The 20647-nt window shown below is 41.1% G+C and overlaps 1 protein-coding gene across 4 annotated transcripts in view; it reads left to right on the top strand.

Moving 5' to 3' along the window:
* The window catches only part of ALS2 (alsin Rho guanine nucleotide exchange factor ALS2), a 67501-nt gene that overhangs the window by 42538 nt on the left and 4316 nt on the right, over positions 1-20647 (top strand). For 2 of the 4 annotated variants that reach the window (XM_087949513.1, XM_087949514.1), the window contains exons 20-32: positions 489-587; positions 1105-1269; positions 1677-1788; positions 2482-2559; positions 2652-2785; positions 5641-5808; positions 6564-6681; positions 7367-7524; positions 7669-7791; positions 8825-9001; positions 9610-9655; positions 10872-10933; positions 15342-15803. In XM_087949513.1, the coding sequence (XP_087805639.1) occupies positions 489-587; positions 1105-1269; positions 1677-1788; positions 2482-2559; positions 2652-2785; positions 5641-5808; positions 6564-6681; positions 7367-7524; positions 7669-7791; positions 8825-9001; positions 9610-9655; positions 10872-10933; positions 15342-15720 (1819 nt within the window). In that variant the 3' untranslated portion in view covers positions 15721-15803. Of the gene's footprint in view, positions 1-488; positions 588-1104; positions 1270-1676; positions 1789-2481; positions 2560-2651; positions 2786-5640; positions 5809-6563; positions 6682-7366; positions 7525-7668; positions 7792-8824; positions 9002-9609; positions 9656-10871; positions 10934-15341; positions 15804-20647 lie in introns of those variants that run through there. The other 2 variants (XM_026681315.2, XM_087949515.1) reach the window with 1 other exon arrangement.

Below are 20647 nucleotides of genomic sequence, written 5' to 3'. Positions count from 1 at the left end.
CAATATGAAATAATGAAAGATTATAATCTACTATGAATAAGTATTATCATTAGAAATATATAAGCTGGATAAATATAATAATCATGAGTAATAATATTGTTTTTATTTGTACCAAAATGTATGGCACCCAGGTGTCACACTGTTCACGCATTGATATGTATATGTAATATAAAATAAAAAAACTTGACCCAAAAAAAATCCTTTTCAGACTTTCACAAAAGCAGAAATGTTTTAGGAGAACACCTTAAAGCAGTGGGATCTTGTTTAAGCTCATGAGATACTTCAATTGCCTGTTGAATAGAAGAAAAATTCTATGCTTACATAAAATCCAAAGTTTGTCTTCCAAACCATTCTTTGAAGCATGCATGGTTTTGCAAATTAATGTTTAAATATATTGTAAATTGGTGTGGTTTTTTTTTATATATATTGGTAGATATGATGAATATAAATATGTATTATAAATTGGTGTGGTTTTTTTATATTGGCAGATATGGTGAATATAAAGTACCAAATAAAACAATGAAGAAGAGTGACCATTATATTGGATTTTGGAAGGAAAGCAAAATGTGTGGACACGGTATCTACAGGTAATAGATATAGATATATGTCTGTCTGTCTGTCTGCGGTGGCTTAGAGGTGGAGCTCTTGCCTCACAATCAGGAGGCTGTGACTTTGATCCTAGGTACAGGCTAATATTTGGAATAGACTCTCCTGCTCGAGCAAGGGGTTGGACATAGATGTTATTCTATGATTCTATATGTAATCCAGGTTTTAAACCAGCTCTTTATAATCTACCTGCCACTCCCACATTGTTTTAGATAGATGAGCAGGGAGTACCCAGACTTTCATACTGTTTTGATATAGAAAGTAACAAAAACAGGCCAGATTTCTCGTAAGTGCCACCATGGTGGGAATATCCATTGCCAGAAATATTTTCCTTAATCTCGTAATCTGTTTCCACATTCCTATCAAAATGGTATTGCCCACATAATAATCATTCATCTCTCTTGATTAGAGAGAAAAAAAACACATTGTGATGGTAAAATATATTGGAGAAAAATCCTCAGCTTCTTCGTAGTAAAGCTGACTTATTTTTCCTTCTAGGTATGCAACTGGGGAGGTTTATGAAGGAAGCTTCCAGGATAATATGCGTCATGGCCATGGCCTTCTACGCAGTGGGAAACTGACTTCTTCTTCACCTAGCATGTTCATTGGCCAATGGGTGATGGATAAGAAGGCTGGGTATGGAGTATTCGATGATATTACAAGGTAAATAGATCTGAACATTTTAATTATTATATTAATAATATAGTACTACTACATTGTAACAGGAAAAAGAATTGCTAAGAAATGTTTATTCTTGAGCAGAGAACCTAAATAATACTCAAAATGAGATATAATACTAGTTCTAATTCATTGAAATAAAATTTCAGTGCCATGATGACATTTAGTGACCATTTAGACACCTAATAACCAGTCTTGTATTTAAGAATGAGAAATTCTGTGCCTCCTAGTTTTTAAATCTGAAAGGAAGCTAATAGATATTTGATGTGATCTTAGTTGTTGAAACAATTGTTCAACTATAATAAGCTATTACTTAGACTGTACCTAATCCAATTGATCTCATTTCTGATTTGTCAGATTTTAGAGGCAGTAATGTGTTTCTGTATCTTTAGGGGAGAAAAATACATGGGGATGTGGCAAGATGATTTTTGCCAAGGCAATGGTGTTGTGGTCACACAGTTTGGATTGTATTATGAAGGAGCCTTTAACAACAATAAAATGATGGTGAGTTTCATATAAATAAGTGTTGTATAATGGGGAAACACTTTTACCTATGGCCAATTTTGCTTTTCCCTTTAAAAGACAATATACGTATATTTGCTAATATTATTGCACTTATTTTTTAAAGGTAGTTTGGAGTCATATTTCCAATCAGCATGTTCTATTCCCAAATAGTTCTACTTTAGAGTAAGAAATTGTTTCCATATGCTGCAGTGAAACTTTTGTCTTTCAAATGACCCAGGTTATGTATAGGTGGAAGATTTTATGTGTTTTGAATTTACAAGATCTACCAGATGAAAAGAAAAATAGGGGAAATTTTATTCTTTCCCCATCCCAGTTATTTTTCTGGAGTTTTCAGTGCTATTAAGTGGCTCTTTTCTCTGCAGAAAGTTAATTGAATACATTGATTTATTTTTGGAACTTTATAAAATGCCATCTGTAATAATAATAGCCATTTTTTTTCATTCAGAGAATTTGAAGTGAAGTGTATTAAGATGTGACTAAAACTGTTCATATTAAATAGAATCTAGTGATAATAAATAACGTACCTAACGTACCATTTAACATTTTTTTAAAAAATGCTTTTATCTAAAATATCTGAAAAAATAAGATGTAAATTTTAAATAATGGACAATGATAATATGAGAATCATTCTAAACATGTTCTGCAGTGATTGCAATACTATATTCTCCCCAGGGGACTGGTGTATTGCTTTCTGAAGATGACACGGTATACGAAGGAGAATTTTCAGATAATTGGACTCTTAATGGAAAGGTAATTTAAAACACCAGCTTTCCATAAGCAGAACAGTTCATTGAAAATAAGTTCATTATATATATTTTCCTCTATCCCCTTTTTCTTCTAAGGGAACACTGACTTTGCCAAATGGAGACACTATTGAAGGCACTTTCAGTGGTGAATGGGGATCTGGAATAAAGATTACAGGAACCTACTTCAAACCCACGTTATATGATCATGAGAAGGATCGGCCTAAAACACTGTGAGTGGATGGGCTTCTCATCAGATGGTTCTATCATTGTAGGTAATTAACTATTGTAATTGAATACTGGCATTAACTCGGATGCTAAGTGCTTTTCCAATCAATCTAGTTGACTTAATTAACTAAGATGATTGAACCAGAGAATGAGGTGGACAATTTGGGAGAAGTATCTGTATCTAATATGACTTTTAAAATCAGATCATGAATAGGACTGAAGGAGACTTTTATTAGCTCTATATGACCTGTTACTCCAATATCCTGTGTGCTTAAAATTTCCAAGATTGTTTCCAGCAAGGCCCTTCACTGAAATGTCTCCTTAAAGACATTTCAAACTTTTAAATTCCAATAAAAAATCTCCTGTAACTGTGCCATGGTAATATCATGTAGGGCACATTGCTGGAGAAATTGCACTGATTAGCATCTGATATAGTATTTGGGGGTTATTGCAATTTAGCAGTAGCATAAAGACATAAGCAGCCTGGGATCTTTATTTTAGAGAACCCCTTTGTGGATGTAAGGCTGCCCATCTATTCCATGATTCTGAGGAAGCTTCTACTCCTACAGCCTCAGTTTGGTTGCAGCACCAGCAGAATCAAGGCTACTGTCTTGTCTTGGTGCAGGATTTAGGGAAAATGTATTTGCAGGAATGTTAATTCAATTAAAATTTTAAAAATGCAGCTATCTGTAATACTCTTGAATCAGATGATTATTTGAAATATTTAGGAAGCCCATTTACAGCTGTGTGGAAAAGTCCTGCATGCTTTCAATTTTAAGCTGTATTTACATGTTTAATCAACTTTTCACTCATAGAAACCACACAAAATTAGTACTTTGATGAAAATTTCTGTAGTCGGATTGAGATACATAATTTTTATTAATATAACCAAAGTCTTTTTAAGGTTTTGAGAGAGTTTATGTGCTAAAACAAACACAACTTGCATTTTCAAGAATGTTAGGATCTAAAGTAGCCAATCAGCAAGGAGCTTTGGCTGACCAATCAAAATGCACAGAGGCTAAATTTATGAGCCAATCAATGTTGTCATACTCTCTGACTATAAATAGGCATGAAAAGCATCGAGAAATTTAATTTAGCTCTGGCTGCAGGCAAGGATGAAGGCCTTTGCTTTCACCAGTACTGAGCAGCGGCATCGCATCATTGTGCTTCATGAAGAGGGTTACTCCTGTACAGAAATAGTCAAGAGAGCGAAATGCCATCGCACCACAGTGAACAGAGTGGTTGAAAAATACCAAATAACTGGTTCAGTTGATGAAAGGCTCTGTTTTGGAAGACCAAGAAAGTCGACAAAATGGCAAGATCGGGCTCTGCAACGCATTTCGATGGCTGACAGGAAGTTCATCTCTGTATTACAAGAAGTTGGGGTGAAACATGTGATGTAAAATTGTGCACGGACTGCTTGCCAGAGGGCTCAAAGGCTGCAGGACTCAAAGTAAACCTTTGCTCACAGACGCTCATCACTCTCGTCAATGTGCATGGGCCAAGAAGTATGCCAAGTGGACCAACGAACAGTGGGCCAAGGTCATCTTCAGAGACGAGAGCAATTTCTACTTGACTGGGAATCAGTGCAATAAGTACGTCAGAAGATTTCCAGCTGAAGAATTTAGGCCGTACTGCCTGAATCTATCTGTAAAGCATCCATTGCACGTGATGATTTGGGGCTGTATCTCTGCTTCTGCTATTGGTCAGATACAAATCGTGCAGGGAATCATGAATTCCAAGCAGTATGTTGAAGTCCTGGAAAAGACCATGCTTCCTTCAGCTCAGCAACTTGTAGGGAAGGACTTTTACTTCCAAGATGACAACGCTCCTTGTCATTGAGCCAAGTCCGTCCAGCAGTGGATGAAGAAACATGGTGTTCGACTCCTGGATTGGCCAACTCAGAGCCTGGATTTGGACCCAATTGAGAACTTGTGGGCCAAAATAAGCAAGAAGCATCCGAAGACCAAGCAGGAGCTGATTGAATCCATTATTGCAGCCTGGCACCATATTGTCACCAAAGATCACGTACAAAGGCTTATACAGTCTATGCCGAAGCGATGCTGCAATAAGGGCTGACCAATTTCATATTAGTAACCAAACGGTCCTTTTCAGGGTCACAAACAATAAAAATGTTAACAAAACACTAGCATTGGCCTTAGTAATTGCAACACGTATGCCACTGGGTATGCATCAATTAATCTGTTTTCATAGTCATTGTAAGCATGCAAGAAAATTCACAATCCCATCCAAACAGCACCAGGTTGCAAAAAGCTTATGCTTTTCACTTAAAAACCACCAGTATTTATTTAAATATAACAATATTTGCATAGCAGTTAGCATAAAATATCATAAAATCAGTGGTTTATCCAAAAAATGTCATAAACGGTAAAGCGTGCAGGACTTTTTCCCACAGCTGTACATTATGATTGACAGGTTTTCAGTAATAATAGATACTACTGAAATGGATCTACAAAAACTTACATAACAATGTGGTTTTTTTGCTACTCTTCTGCTATTCTTCTGACTATTCTTCTTGAAATGGTGAATTAAATTGTTATGGTTCTTAATACAAACTGCATATAGAAAGAGCTTAAATATTTTCATTAGTACCACAGAACTAGTCAAGCCTCAAAAGCTGGGATGGGGGAAGAAGGGATTGGAGTGAGGAAAACTGTCTTGCCGGGTACAAAATAAGATATGCTGATTCATCGTGTTTAAAGGTTTTTAGGATTGAGAGTTACTTTCATTCATGATATCAAAAAGTCTGCTTTGGGGAGGAACTTTTCAGAAGTGGAATCTCATTTTGTTTGGTTTGGTTAAATCTGTAGTTACTGTTGTTTAATGTTGTCAAATGTAGGCGGAAGTTAGGAAACCTTTCTGTCCCAGCGGACGAGAAGTGGAGAGCAGTGTTCAAGGACTGCTGGCACCAGCTCGGCTGTGAACAGCCAGGCCAAGGGGATAGGTGGAAAGCTTGGGATAACATTGCTGTTGCCCTGACAACCAATCGAAGGCAACAGAAAGACAGGTTAGTAGGTGGGGTAGATGTATTTTATTCAATACAACAGTTCTAATGCAAAGATCAGTTGCCATTTGTTTTCTTATAAAGATGAAAACACTAAAGTGCTAAAAGAAAAGTTAATCTGTAAATACCCTGGAATATAAGCAATTTGTATTTATGGATAAGTGATATGAAAAGTGTTTCTTAATCCCTTTTTTAATCCTTACTACAACATTCTTCAGTCTGGCATGTTCTAAATTCTTTTGGTATTGACAGAGTAAATACATTAAGCACTGTAAAGTCTATGAGCTGTTGCTATTAGTGAGAGGCTCTATAGTGGAACTATTTTTCAGGTATTTGTTGTTTTCTATTTATAATTACTTACCTATTAAAGAGTTTTGGGTAAAAAAAAAACCTTGCAAATGATACAGGAAAGAAATATAACTTGTGCACCTAAAATCAGTAATAATGGGATTTAAAAAATAATCATCCATTTGAGGATGTGAAACTGGGTTGAAACGTGACAAATCTCATTCATGTTGTGAAATTACAAGACAGTAGAACCAAAATGTTTAACATTAATAGTTGATTATGCTGATGTGTTTCTGGTTTTCCACTACATTTTTAGCTTCATAGTTAATTTGCAGAGAAAAATATTTTTGGCTGTGAAAGAAAAACAGTTTTTAATAGCTACCAGATTTTACCAGATGAAAAATCGTTGTGTTTATTAGCTCTCAACCCTTTTCTGTATAGGTTCTAACCATAGCCATCTATTCTTGCAGTCCAGAACTCTTGAGCAGATCACATGCACAAACCCTGGAAAGCTTGGAGTTCATTCCACAACATGTCGGTGCCTTCTCATTGGAAAAATACGACAACATTAAGAAGTATCTCATAAAGGTATATGCAAGCCAATATTTATATAATATGCATTTACAGCTTGCTGATGTTCACTAATCTCTTAAGCAGAGTAAAATAAGGACTGCTATCTTTAATGATATCTATAATATACTTTTCTAATTAACAAATACATAGAAAAAGTTCCCATGATTATTTGGGTTTCCTTGGAAAAGAAGTTTGGTTGCACAGGAACAACAACATATGGGGGATGGCAGTTGGGAGGATGACAATGTAAAGTGGATGAGACTTGGGATTTTAGAGTTTTGAGTTTGTACATCATCATCAACATCCAAGTTAAGGCCACCATTTTATCAGCAATTCCAGCCAGAAGAATTCTAGTGACTACAGAAAAAGATATTAAGGTCCCATCTCTAAGACAGGATACATACAAAATAGTAACTTTGAGAATCATAGCTTACTAAAAACATGAACTTCAGTTAAGTAAAGGTTTTCTAAGAAAACTTTTTCTTCCCTAACTCTGTCTACAAGTATTTCATATGAATTTTGGGTAATATGCACAAATATTAATCTTAAACTTAGCACCTATTTGTGTGAGATACACAGGTCATACATTTTTAGATTTTAATTTATTTATACTTGTATTGTTTAAAAGACCTTGCATTCCAGCTCTTTAGTTCTGCCGTTTTTTGTACCTTTCTGGTTTTCTCATCTCCATTTTTTAAAGGCATGTGATACTCCTTTGCACCCTTTGGGAAAACTTGTTGAAACCCTGGTAGCTGTATACCGCATGACGTATGTGGGAGTGGGAGCCAATCGACGACTTTTGAAGGAGGCAGTGAAAGAAATTAAATCCTATTTGAAACGCATCTTCCAGTTGATCAGGTAAGAAGCTGCTACTAGGCAACTTTGGAATTGTTGATTTGTTTTGCAGAAAGAGTAGATGAAGAAAATTTTGTTTCAAAATGCATGGGTACTTTTCAATTAGACTACACATTTTGATAGTAATGCCTTTATATTGCTTTTAAGATTCCTGTTCCCTGATCTTCCTGAAGAGGGCAGTGTAATTCCCTCGCTGATGACTGAGATGAAAGGAACCAGATCTTTCTGTACTGGAAAAAGGGACTCCGAACCTGACTCTCCAGAGCCAGGGTAATTTGATCACAAGGAAGCACTAAGGTTTTTGGAAATAAATCTAGGAAACAAGAGCTAGCATTAAATCTGATTAAAAAAAGCTTCAGGCTTCCTTTTCTTTTCCTTTTGATTGGAATATAGGTGATGTCATTTAGTGTACTATACCTTTTTTTAAAAAATCCTACATGTATTCCAAATGAAAAGCTAACTACAAATGCATAATGCTAAAACATTGTTATAGATTTAATTCTGTGAATTTCAGCTATTTAATGTTTATGTTTGAGTGGGTTCTATATGGAGAAGTTCTGATTCAATAGATTTTTCCAATATTTAGCCTTTTCGATGACATGCCCAGGTTACCTAACTAATGAATAGACTGAGATTGATTTGCCTCTGTTACTCTTTCTTACACTGCTTCAAGGAATATTAACCACAGAAGTATCATCTTTTTCATTCTGCCAGAGGAGCCCTTTTGTTGTACCATTGGTTAGCAATAGCAATAGCACTTAAACTTATATATCGCTTTATAGTGCTTATAGTGCTTTATAGTGCTTTACATATTGACCTCAACAATTTGGGTCCTCGTTTTACCCACCTTGGAAGGATGGAAGGCTGAGTCAACCTTGAGCCTGGTGGGATTCGATTTGCCAAATTGCAGGCAGCCAGCTGTCAGCAGAAGTAGTCTGCAGTACTACACTGTAAACACTGTGCCACGGAGGCTCTTAATAGTGTACATCATGTCCTCTATGCATAGAAATCTTCATACTTCTTGTTCTGTGCTGGAATATTTGCAGTGTGTGCAAATATTGCAACTTTTCAGGAATAGCTGAGAAAAAGGACTTAAGGAATCATTTTTCTTGGTTGAAAGATAATTGAAGTAGGCAGGAGGAAGTGAAATTCAGCTCTTCCATTCCCTTTTGCTTCTTAAACATGTTTTATTGATTAAGAATAGTTGGTCTGGATCAAATGAATTCCCCTAATGTTCATAGAATACCAATTCCTCAAAATAATACCCCAAATGTTTTGTTTTCCTGTTTCTTATGTGTTTAAGCTATGTGGTTACAAGCTCTGGCTTATTACTTCCTGTGCTGCTCCCACGACTTTACCCTCCTCTATTTATGCTGTATGCCTTGGACAATGAACGAGAGGAAGATGTTTACTGGGAATGTGTTCTGCGTTTGAACAAACAACCAGACAAAGCACTATTGAGCTTTTTGGGAGTGCAAATGTAAGCATGCTTCCACGTGTTGAAAAAAATGTTAAAAGCTAATTTTTCTTGTGAGATAGATATTTTAATTATTGCTTTAAGCAGGAGATTTAATTCCTTTTTTGTCCCTTCCATATAGATAAAGTTTTATTTGACTAAGCACCTTCAATCCTCAAAGGATTCCTAGTAGGAAACAAATAATTATGATCTTAAGAAGTTCCTGTATGTCATATTAATTATTTGAATTTCTTGGCATACAAATAGGCTTACTTTGAGTACCAAAAGAAACTTTGAAAGACTACCTCATATGTAGATAATATAAGTAGTCTAACCTAGAAGTGCTTAAAATTTTATAGGTAAGGTAAATCCACTATTTATTCTCTTTCATTGGTTACACTTTATATTGAGAAGAACATTTATGTACCCAGAAATTGGACCTCGGTGATAATTAGGGCTTTATTGATCTGGGAGATCTTTGTATCTGTAAATAATACAGATGCCTCTGCTGCCTCTAAAATTCTAGGCCTGCATCTTTTACACTAGAGGTTTGGACTCATTTTCTAAATGACTTATTCTATATTTAAGAATCTTTCTTCTGCGGCATATTTATTTTATGCTACTACTTACAGGAAATTTTGGCCAACAACAGCATCTGCTCTTGGTGAAAATAAAAAGGTATGTTTTATTTACAGGAATTTTAATTGTACAATTTGTGTTTGTTGTTCCTCTGAATTTTTATCCTGGTTGAAAGAGAATTGGAGAATATGCTGTCAGTATCTTTCAGTTAATATTTAAAAGTATCAAATCATATATCTTTTTTACACTTAATGGTTCGTCTACAACATTTAAGTCTTCCAGGAACAATTCATATTTCCTGCTGCAACAACATCGTAATATTTTCAGGAAACATTTCTCACATATTTTCTATCATTATTAAACAATTTCTAGATTTTTGGTTTCTTAGAATATTTAATTATTTTGGCAGAGAGCTTACTATTCCCAAGATGTTCAGATTCTCTATTGGTTGAAGGATGTTTTCTTTTAGAAACTACATTTTGTGATTTTTATAAAGTACAAATATCCTATGAATGATGTGACAGTGAGATGTCACCTTCACATCATAAAGCCTTGTAACAGTTATGTTAAACCAGCAGCTAAATAATATTTAGATCAATCATATGCTTTTTATGAAAGGAATATATTAAAAGTATAGGTCCTTGGTGCTTTCTGAGCTTGGTTGTTTTATTGTAGACATTTCATTACCCAAATTAGGTAACATTGTCAGTGCTAGTAAGGAGTGGGGCTTGCTCTCAATTTATATTTTAGTGGCTTGCCCTGTCAGTATTGGTGAGGGGCGGTCTGAGAGGTTCTTTGGTTGGGCTGCTTACTGTTGGCTTCTTTGGCAGTTCTTTGATTGGTATATTGTTTCCTTGTTTGTTGATCTGATGCAGTACCTCTATTGAAATCATTGTGTTGCTTTGTTTCTACTTGGAAACCACCACATTTTTTTACTTGAAACTGAAAGAAATGAAATTTTCACTTGAGTTTGATGCTTAGACTTATTTATAATGATAGAAGTACTATTTGCTGCAGTTTATTCTAATTCAAAGGGTCATTAACTTTAGGCTTTTATCTGTACCAAAAAAAGTTGAAAGTTACTTTTTTCTATTGGTTTTTTCCATTTTGGTTTGCATTTCCTAGTTTTACTTTTTTCCACACCGATCCCTCCCTTTTTAAACTCTTTTTTTCTTTGTTTTTTTGCATTTCATATTTTTCTGATATTTAATAAAGTTTTTTGGGGAAAATCAATATGCAAAATCATTTATTCCAATCCAGTTTAATTCTTAAGACTAAAGCTAGCCATAATTATAATTTTTATTCTTATGCCTAGGTATTACCAAATACAAAAGATGTCTGTTTTGCTTCTGCTGTGGAATGCCTACAACAGATCAGGTAATTTCAAAATTAGCATACTTACCTTCCCACCTTTCAATGGGAGATAAGTTGACTTGTGATTAGTGATTTTGCGTCATATACTCAAGCTGCCTCATTCACAGTTTTAATAAATTTATCTCACACTTTCATCACTTATACATTTTAGTTTTGATATCTGTTATCAATTCTAAATAAGGATTTGAGAGAAGTTGGGTTAATTGTTTAATATAGAAGAAAGAAAATAGAGGCTAAACAGAGATTGCCACATTCTCTTAAAAAAATAATAATTTTATGATAGATAGATAGATAGATAGATAGATAGATAGATAGATAGATAGATCCAGCCTTCATCACAATAAGAATAAATAATTTTAGTAACTTTTCACCTCTTAATTTACAACAAATGATCTCTTCATCCTATGTCTCATCTCTTGTCTATAAATCAATCACGCTGCTAAGAGAGTCCAGGAATGGGATATGACTCCTCCTCCTGATGTCATAGAGCTGGGTCTGCCACTATAAAAGCCATCAGCCTTGGCTGCTTGCCATCTTTTTGACTCAGCTCTTGACTTAGAGCTTTGTCTCTGGAAGGTTGTCTGAGCTTAAAACGAGTTGGAAAGAGTTTTAAAAGTACTTGCAGAAGCGTTTCCTTTGCTTTTGTGGCTTGCTGCTGCTCCTGGGGATCCAGTTAGAGCACAGCTTCAGGAGGGCAGGGACCTGCCCTCTGGTAGCGTTGAGGCTTCGGCGTTGTCTTGTTGAGGGGTTGCAGTTACAGGGAGCGTTCCATTGACCCTCCCAGGCAGCCTAAAAGCTGATCTTCCCTGCTTCACAGCTGAGGCTGGGGATCGTTATCACAGCTTTGCAGCTGTTTCGGCAAGAACAAGGTAGCTCGGAGCCTGCAAGGACTTATTGAGCTGGGAAGGCTCCAAGGCTGTTTCTAGGCTGCCACACGTGGCGGGCAGCCATTTTGGAAGACCAGACGGCCATTTTGTCTCACAGGAGTGGAGTGTTGATCGGGCCTCACAGCTCTAAGGCTCATTTGGCCCTCGCTACAGGCTACACTTAACCTGAGGAAGCTCACTGCGCCTCTTGTGCCTGCCCTGTTGGCGTGATGGAAAAGGAAGCAGCACAGACAGGCTCTAAGGGGCCAGAAGAACCTCAAGCCCCTGCTAAGAAAAAGAGTAAGAAAAAGGGGCATTTGACCAACAGAGAAATGGCTGCCAAGCTTAAAGCCAAAGCCCTAGCTCCAAAAAGACTTCCAAATCAGAGCTAAGGGTCGAGAAGAAAAGGCATGCTGCTTTAGAAAAGCAGCTTGAGAAGACATTGGCACAGATGAGAGATCAAATGCAACAGGCCTCCAAACCTGGGGAACTGCAGGTTGGCTCTGATATGTCTGCAAGAGGGCGGGGGAATAGCTTCCACCTGCTAGTCACTGTTTAGCTTGGTCCCCTGAGAGGGTGGAGGAGGAGCCTATGCCACAGGATTTGAGTAGGACAGGCTCTTCCTCCAGACAGGCAGCCTGGGGCCCAGGTCCATCTTTTCCCATAGGTCACTTGGCCCATGGGTATCACAGGCCTAGGCCTGAAGTTCATATACTTCATATATGCTTTGCCCACCCCTCAGGGCACAGGCCTGATGACATCAAGGATATGGTGGCTGTTGCCATCAGACAGGGCATAGCTGAGGGGTTTCATCAACTCTTGCAACCCCAAGGGGGGCAGTCCTTGCTTTCTTCCTTATCCCAGGGGGTTTCTTCATCTTATAGAAGCTACCCTAGTCAGTGGCCAGCTTACTCAGATTGGGGGGAAGAGGAAGAAGGAGATTATGCTAGCCCTTCTGATCACAACCGTTCCTCTCACTCTGAGGAGGAGTGGGGAATAGTGAATCACAATATGTCTGAGGAGGAAGAGTTTAGAGCTGATCAACTTTCCTCTTCTGGGCTTTTCAAACCTTCTCTCTTCAAACCTCTCGCACAAAGCCTTGGTTATGGCACAATTGATACCTGAGGAAGTGGCCCCAGTACCTCAGATGGCCCCTACAGGACACAGTGATTCTCTATTCACCAAACCAGTAGTTCATACTGAGATTCTCCCTTCCCTCACTATATTCCTTGGTTTAGTTAAGAAACAGGGAGCCTCCCCTGGGTCTGGCCCTCAGCCTTCTTTGCATGATAGGAGTTTTTACAATGTGGGCCTGGCCTTAGCCAATGCCCTGATTGTCCCTTCAGTAGATGCCCCAGTAGTTGCCTCCTTCTCCTCATCAGGCACACCCACTGAACCTGAGGATGTGCTGAAGGCAGAAGATAGAAGATCTGAGCAAACCCTCAGGCATGCCCACCAGGCTGTGGCTTGGGCTATTGGGGCATCTACAGCAGCCTCATTTTTCACAAGAACCTCACTCCACTGGCTCCGGCAGTGACAAGAGAGGCTCCTGGCCACTGATTTCAGGGCGCATCAGGATCTTAACAAGATAATTGCTGCTGCGGAATTTACAGCAGATGCAACCTTGAATTCTGCCAAGTTCACCTCCAGGGCCATGGCTTCCTCTGTAGCTCCAGATGGTTCCTTTGGTTGCAGAATTGGCAGTCGGATGTGCATCATAAATGGAAGTTGGCGTCAGCCCCTTGCCCTGGAGAAAAGCTGTTCGGCGACGCTCTGGAGCTTTACTTGGTCGAAACCAAGGACAAACGCAAGATTCTATCTATAGCAGGGAAGAGATCGGATTATCGTCCCAGTCCGTACTACCAGCCCCCTTCCTTCAGGTCTGAATCTGTATTGCAATTCTCCAGAGGCCAGAGATCTTTCCCGCATCTCCAAGAACAACGTCCTGAGGCTTCAGGCAGGCAGCAACAGGTCTCTGGTAAACGGCCCTTTTGAGGGGGAGGAGGTTGTTTGTTCTGACTCTCAAAGTAAAGACCCGGTTGGACCCCCCCCCCATTGGAGGCTGTTTGGCTTTTTTTGCCTCTAGATGGGAGGAGTCAACATCAGACGCCTGGGTACTTAAAACAGTGATATTTGGCTTGCAGCTTGAGTTTGTGTCTCCACCCCCGCAATTTTTTGTTTGATGTCCTACGTCAAGGGACAGCTCTAAACGGGCACTCGTGGAATTGGCCATTCAACATCTGGTTGATATTCAGGCCATTGAGCCGGTTCTGATGGAGCAACGAGGACTGGGTTTCTACTATCGTCTCTTCATGATCCCGAAGGCCTCGGGGGTGGAGGGCCATATTCGACCTGAAACTCCTAAACAAATTTATTCTGTACAGGCGTTTTAAAATGCAAACTCTGCATTCCATTTTAGAGAGCGTTCGAGAGAGCGACCTCCTTTCCTCCATTGATCTCACGGAGGCTTACCTCCATATTCCTATCTGGCCTCATCACCATCAGTTTCTCTGTTTCTGTAACCAGAACGTCCATTTCCAGTACTGGGCTCTTCCCTTTGGTCTTTCATCGGCACCCAGGGTCTTTACGAAGATGCTGGCAGCTCTGGCAGCTTCGCTGAGGTGTATTCCGGTAAGGGTCCAGTGTTATCTGGACGACATCCTAATCCAGTCACAGTCGGTCCAATCTGCTTATCGGGACCTTCACATCACACTACAGTGCCTGCGAGACCACAGCTTGCTCGATCAACCTAAAGAAAAGCCACTTCTTCCCTACGACCAGGCTGTTGCATCTCAGGGCAATCATCGATACTTCCCGCTGCCAAGTTTTTCTCTCTCCAGACCGTGGGGAGAGCCTCAATGCCCTTGTCATCCCCAGATCGGACGCCAGCACACTGTTCCCCTGTCTCTCCTGTCTCAGCTCCTGGCATTGTCCCATGGACCCATTTGGCATTGTCCCATGGACCCATTTTCATGCCCATGCGCTCCAGTGGTTCCTGCTGCCATTCCAATGGGCAGGCACCAGCCACTCGTCCATCAATGTGCAGGTTCCACCGCAGGTCCTTCATTCCTTCAGGTGGTGGCAATTTCAGGCAGTATGGTGGGGCCTCCCCTTCAAGGAGCCAGACAGGGGTCCTGCTCACTACAGATGCCAGTCTTCAAGGCTGGGAAGCCCATCTAGAGGGCCAGATTGCTCAAGGATGCTGGTCTCAGGGAGACAGAGCTTGCCCTATAAATTGGCTCGAACTCAGGGCCTTTTTCTTGGCCCTGAAACATTTCCAGCACAGGGTGGCGGGTTGTCACGTTCTAGTCATGACGGACAATGGGGCCGCAAAGGCCTATGTCAACAGATGGGGGTGACCAGGTCCAGGGCCCTCATGAGGGGGACAGACGCCTGGGGATATGGGCAGAGGGACATCTTCTGTCAATCAAGGCGGATCACATATCGGAGGTCGACAATGTCCAGGCCGACTGGTTGAGTTGGTCCCAGGTCAATCATGCAGAATGGAGTCTCCATCCCTCATTATTTCTGGATTTGTCCCACAGGTTCGGTACCACGGCAGTGGATCTCTTCACCACTCCCCTCAATGCTCAGGTAAGCAGATTCTTCACCAGTTTTCCAACCCAGGGAGCAGAGGGGACCAACGCGCTTCGGAGTTGCTGGCCTCCAGGTCTCCTTTACTCCTTTCCCCCTCTTCCGATAATTCTGGCTGTAATCCGGAAGTTGTTGAAGGAGAAGGCAGAGCTGATTCTCCTGGCCCCCCATTGGCCCAGGAGACCCTGGTTTGAAGATCTGGTGAATCTGTCTGTAGACCAGCCATGGAGGATCCCAGATGACAGGATTTCCCTGCAGCAAGGGGCCTTGTTTCACTCGGACCCTCAGTGGTTCCGGTTAGCTGCTTGGCACTTGAGCGGCAATCTATGAGGGAGGCCAATTTTCTGATAGGGTGATAGACACCATTCAGGCCTCCCGCAAGCTGTCCACCTTACACATCTACGATACTACCTGGAAGTTCTTCTGTTCATGGGCTGTTAACTTGGAAATTGTACCTTCCTCAGCTTCTGTGGCAAAGGTGTTAATGTTCCTCCAGGATGGGCTTGATAAAGGCCTCGCCCCTAATATTCTTCGCCGCCAAGTTGCGGCTCTTTTGTCTGTTTTGTCCTGGGAGGGTTTTGATTATCTCATCATCCCTCTGTACGCAGTTTTCTATGGGGGGCTGCTAACCTTCGCCCTCCCGTGGTTCACAGATTTCCTACGTGGGATCTCCCTAAAATTCTACGGGCTCTCACGGGTCCTCCCTTTGAACCTCTTAGATCAGTGTCTCTACAGCACATGACCTTTAAGGTGGCATTTTTGGTGGCCATCACTTCGGCCAGGAGGTTGTTGGAGTTGGCGGCCCTCTCCATTAGACAGGACCGTTGTGTGTTCCATGAGGATAGGGTTGTTTTGAGGTTAGATCCCTCGTTTGTTCCTAAAATAAACTCCTGGTTTCACCAGGCACAAGAAGTTGTTTTGCCAAATTTCTGCCCAGAACCACAACATGAGTTAAAGCACAGATGGCATAAGTTGGACATAAGGCGGGCCCTCAAGATCTACATCAAGAGGACTGCTAAATTTAGGAGATTGGAGGCTATGTTTGTGTCATTTCATCCCACCTCCTTGGGGACCAAGGTGGCTCCTTCTATGATTGGGAGGTGGATTCGGACTTGCATCTCCAAGGCCTACCAAGCTTTGTCCCTGCCAGTTCCTACGAACATCACAGCTCACTCCACTAGGAGTGCAGCTACTTTGGCTGCCTGGTCTTCTCAGGCTTCGCTGGAGATTTGCAGGGCTGCTACCTGTGCATCTCCGTTGCCATTTATACGACATAGGTTGGACTCCTTTCCTTCGGCAGACGCCTCGTTCGGAAAGAGGGTGCTTCAACAGTCAGAGTGACCTACCCGGACATTGACCCTCCCATGGGCATGCAAGCTTTGGTATGTCCCATTCCTGGACTCTCTTAGCAACGTGTATGAGAATGGGCATTGATAGAATTACCTGAGAACGCCCTTTCTATATACGCTGCAAGAGAGTCCAGCCCCACCCTAGTTCATCTGGGAGGGGGTGTTTTGTTATGTTTACTTGTTTACCTTCCAGAGACACGTTATGTCTGTCAAGAATCTTCACCTAAAAGATGGCGAGCAGCCAAGGCTGATGGTTTTTATAGTGGCAGACCCAGCTCTATGACATCAGTAGGAGGAGTCATATCCCATTCCTGGACTCTCTTGCAGTGTATATAGAAAGGGCGTTCTCAGGTAATCCTACCAATACCAATTTCAATCCTGGTCTCAGCAAAAGTCCATTAAGGCCAGAAATAACATTTATTTTAATCTTCATTAAATAAATAAGTTTATATGCCTTCTTTTTACTTATAACAATATTGACTTTTAATCCATTCAAACAATGTCATAGAACTTTAATTTCTTTTCATCTCTTTTTTGCTCTTTCTTATAAGATTCATCCAAGTGTCAGGATTCCGGCAGTTACTCCAATTAAATCATGAGCCTCGAGCCACACTCCCAAAACTAAAAAGGACTTATTAGAAGTTAACATTCCGGCATTAGTCTGGGCGTAGCCAATTCTGAGATACGTAATTCACTGTCACCCTTGATCCTGCTTCCCCCCCCCCCACACCACCTCTCTGGGTGCATCATCCAACGAAACACGTCCATAGCCAAAAGTCATCAATCATACTCTCCAATTAGATTTTTGCTTCAGTCATCTAATCAGTCTGAAGAAAATATGAATAGAATGTACTTTCGATTCCACACTGCTGCCTGCTCTTTGAAAGTCCCCCCCCCTTCTTTCTGTTGACAACTATAAAACGTGTATACAAAATGTTTTATGAGTTGACACCAAGCTTTGACAAACCTCTCTTGTCAATCCAGTATAAAAAAATTATCCAGGCCAATCTCTTGGTTATTATTTGTAATCCCTTTTGATTTTTAAAGCATTAACCAATTACTTTGGTATGTCCAATGAGTCATCTTCTTTCTATGTCATTGCTATAAGCTGTCATTTATAAATCTACTTTTAATGTCAACTATGCCACTGTCAGTTAAAATTTATTCCTCTTCTGCCGTTTTTTCCAACACAAATTTGTGGCATTCTCTATCCAAGGAACAAATTTTTTTTAAAAAATTACTTTTTATTAAAGTTTACAATTAACAAAGGTAAAAAACTAATACAAACTAAGAAAAAAAATATAAATTAAAGCAGATGCAAAGAAAAAGAAAAAACAATAATTAAAAGAGATATATAAACAAATTATTTATCCCTTCATCAAGACACGTACCAATAATTTTAACAATTTATTTTCCTTTCTGGTATTAACAACAAAAAACCCCTTCATTCTGTATCTTATCTATAAATGTTAACATCTTTTCATTCCTAACTACCGTGTTTCTCCAACAATACGGCCTCCACCAATAGGAAGCCCCACCATGTTTTATTGGCATAAAATCAAATTAAGCCCCTCCCCCCAAATTAAGCCCCATATTAAACATGCGAAATGGGGGGGGGAGAGCGGGGGGGGGGGCTTGCCGTTAGTAAATACTTTTGTTGCATGCCCGGATATGGTGCTGCCTGCGTTGGTGGGGCACTTCATATCGGGAGACCTTCCACCGTTGCTTCTCCCTTCTCCCTTGCTGCCCCTTCTCCCTTGCTGCCACGGCGTTTGGTGCAGCCACGTGCGCCCAGTCAGGGCTCCTCCCTGCAAGCGGAGCCCTGAGGAGACACTTGGCTTCAGGCGCTCCCGTCTTCCCTTGGCTTTCGAAGGTAAAGCGAATTATTTTACAAAGCCTCCCCTGCCCGAGAGGGCAGCCCAACCCACGTGGGGAGGCTAATTTCCGGGGCCTCTTCCGTTCCTCCCCGACCTCCCTACACTGCGCGCCTCTGACGCGCCGCTCCCTTCAGCCCAGCGAGCTCTTCCACCTCAAAGAAAGGCCAGGCGGGCGGCTGCGGGCAGCAGCAGCGGGTCTGAGCCACTCGCAGCGAAACAGCCACCACCCGTAGCCTGACGCGGGGAGAGCGAGCGAGGTTAGCGCCCGCCAGCCCGGGCGAGATTTGGGAACGAGGGGCAGGAGGAGGCACGCACACACCCGCGGCTCACTTTCCCAGCTTTGCCCAGCCCTTACGGCTCTGGCGCGGCCCTGGCGGGCAGCGAGCTCCTCCCCGCCGGACCCTCCGCTCATCCTGCCAGGGCCGCGCCAGAGCCATAAGGGCTGGGCAAAGCTGGGAAAGTGAGCCGCGGGTGTGTGCGTGCCTCCTCCTGCCCCTCGTCCCAAATCTCGCCCGGGCTGGCGGGCGCTAACCTCGCTGCTCTCCCCGTCGGGCTACGGGTGGTGGCTGTTTCCGCTGCGAGCAGCTCAGACTCCGCTGCTGCTGCCCGCAGCCGCCCGCCTGGCCTTTCTTTGAGGTGGAAGAGCTCGCTGGGCTGAAGGGAGCGGCGCTGAGAGGCGCGCAGCGTAGGGAGGTCGGGAGGAACGGAAGAGGCCCCGGAAATTAGCCTCCCCACGTGGGTTGCCCCTCGGGCAGGGGAGACTTTGTAAAATACCCGCTTACCTTTGAAAGCAAAGGGAAGACGGAGCGCCTGAAGCCAAGCGGTCTCCTCAGGGCCCGGTTGCAGGGAGGAGCCCTGACTGGCCGCACGTGGCTGCGCCAAACGCCGTGACAGCAAGGGAGAAGGGAAAGCAACGGTGGCCCGAACCCGAAGGTCTCCCGAATATCCAAGCTGTCACCGTCCGCCCACCCACCCGAGGATGCAAGGGGGGAGAATTAAGTCACCCCCCAAAAAGACGTCCTAGCCGTTTTTTCGGGGGTCAAAAAAAAATAAGGCCCGGCCTTATTATGTGAGAAACACGGTAGCAGAAATCCATTAAGAATTGCCAGAAACAGCAACATACATACATTTAACCTTGATAAATAAGCTAACTTTATATTCCTTCCTTTTGCTTTTAAGAATCTTGATCTTTAATCTTTTTAGCGTCCCAAAAGTTATTTCTTTTCATTTTCTCTTTATTTATTCTCAGAAACTACTTCATAAATATAATGTGTTTCTTTTATAAATCTGAAATAAAAAAGTTATCCAATCCACTCCTCTGATTTGTTATTTGTATGTCCCTTTTAATTATTAAGATAACAGCCATTTCATTTGAAAATCCAATGTTACATCTTTTTCCATATTGTTCTTGTAATTTGTCCTTTTTAATTCTACATTCACAGCAGCCTCAATATCTATGATGTCCTCTTCTGTCACCTTATAAATCCATTTTTATGATAGCAGTGTCTGAAAAGTAATTTCTGTATGCCTTGTTCCCAAATATCCTGAATTTTTCCAGTTAGAATATTTTTATAATAGCCGACCATCTTAAATCTTAATTCCATCCTAAATATCCTTGAATTCTTCCAAAGTTAGACTATTCTATATTTGTAGGTCTCTTCTTTAATTACTATCATTAACTGTCTATAGAGATTCTTAGTCATCCAGGTCATAGTTGTCCCAAAGGTGCTTTTACAAGAGGCAACTGGACTTCCTTGTTTTTCTTTGAAGACATTTTGCTTCTCATCCAAGAAACTTCTTCAGTGCTGACTGGATGGTGGGGAATGGAAGGACTCCTTGCAGACAGTGATCATTTGCATTCTTTTGTATTATTATAGTTATTTCTGCTTCCCTGTAGTGTCCAACTTTCTTTTTTTCTTTTCTTTTTATTGAACAAACACAAAAAGGAAAAAAAGAACATTAAAAACAATGGACATGGTGTAATCATCCTAACCCACATAGTTGTCTTATATCGCTAAGTCATATAAAAAT

Source organism: Notechis scutatus, chromosome 1, assembly GCF_049901735.1.
Source record: "Notechis scutatus isolate UNSWTSFEM ecotype Mainland chromosome 1, rNotScu1.2, whole genome shotgun sequence".
NCBI lineage: Eukaryota > Metazoa > Chordata > Lepidosauria > Squamata > Elapidae > Notechis > Notechis scutatus.
The sequence above is the reverse complement of the archived record's forward strand: the minus strand, read 5'-3'. Positions and strand labels throughout refer to the sequence as shown.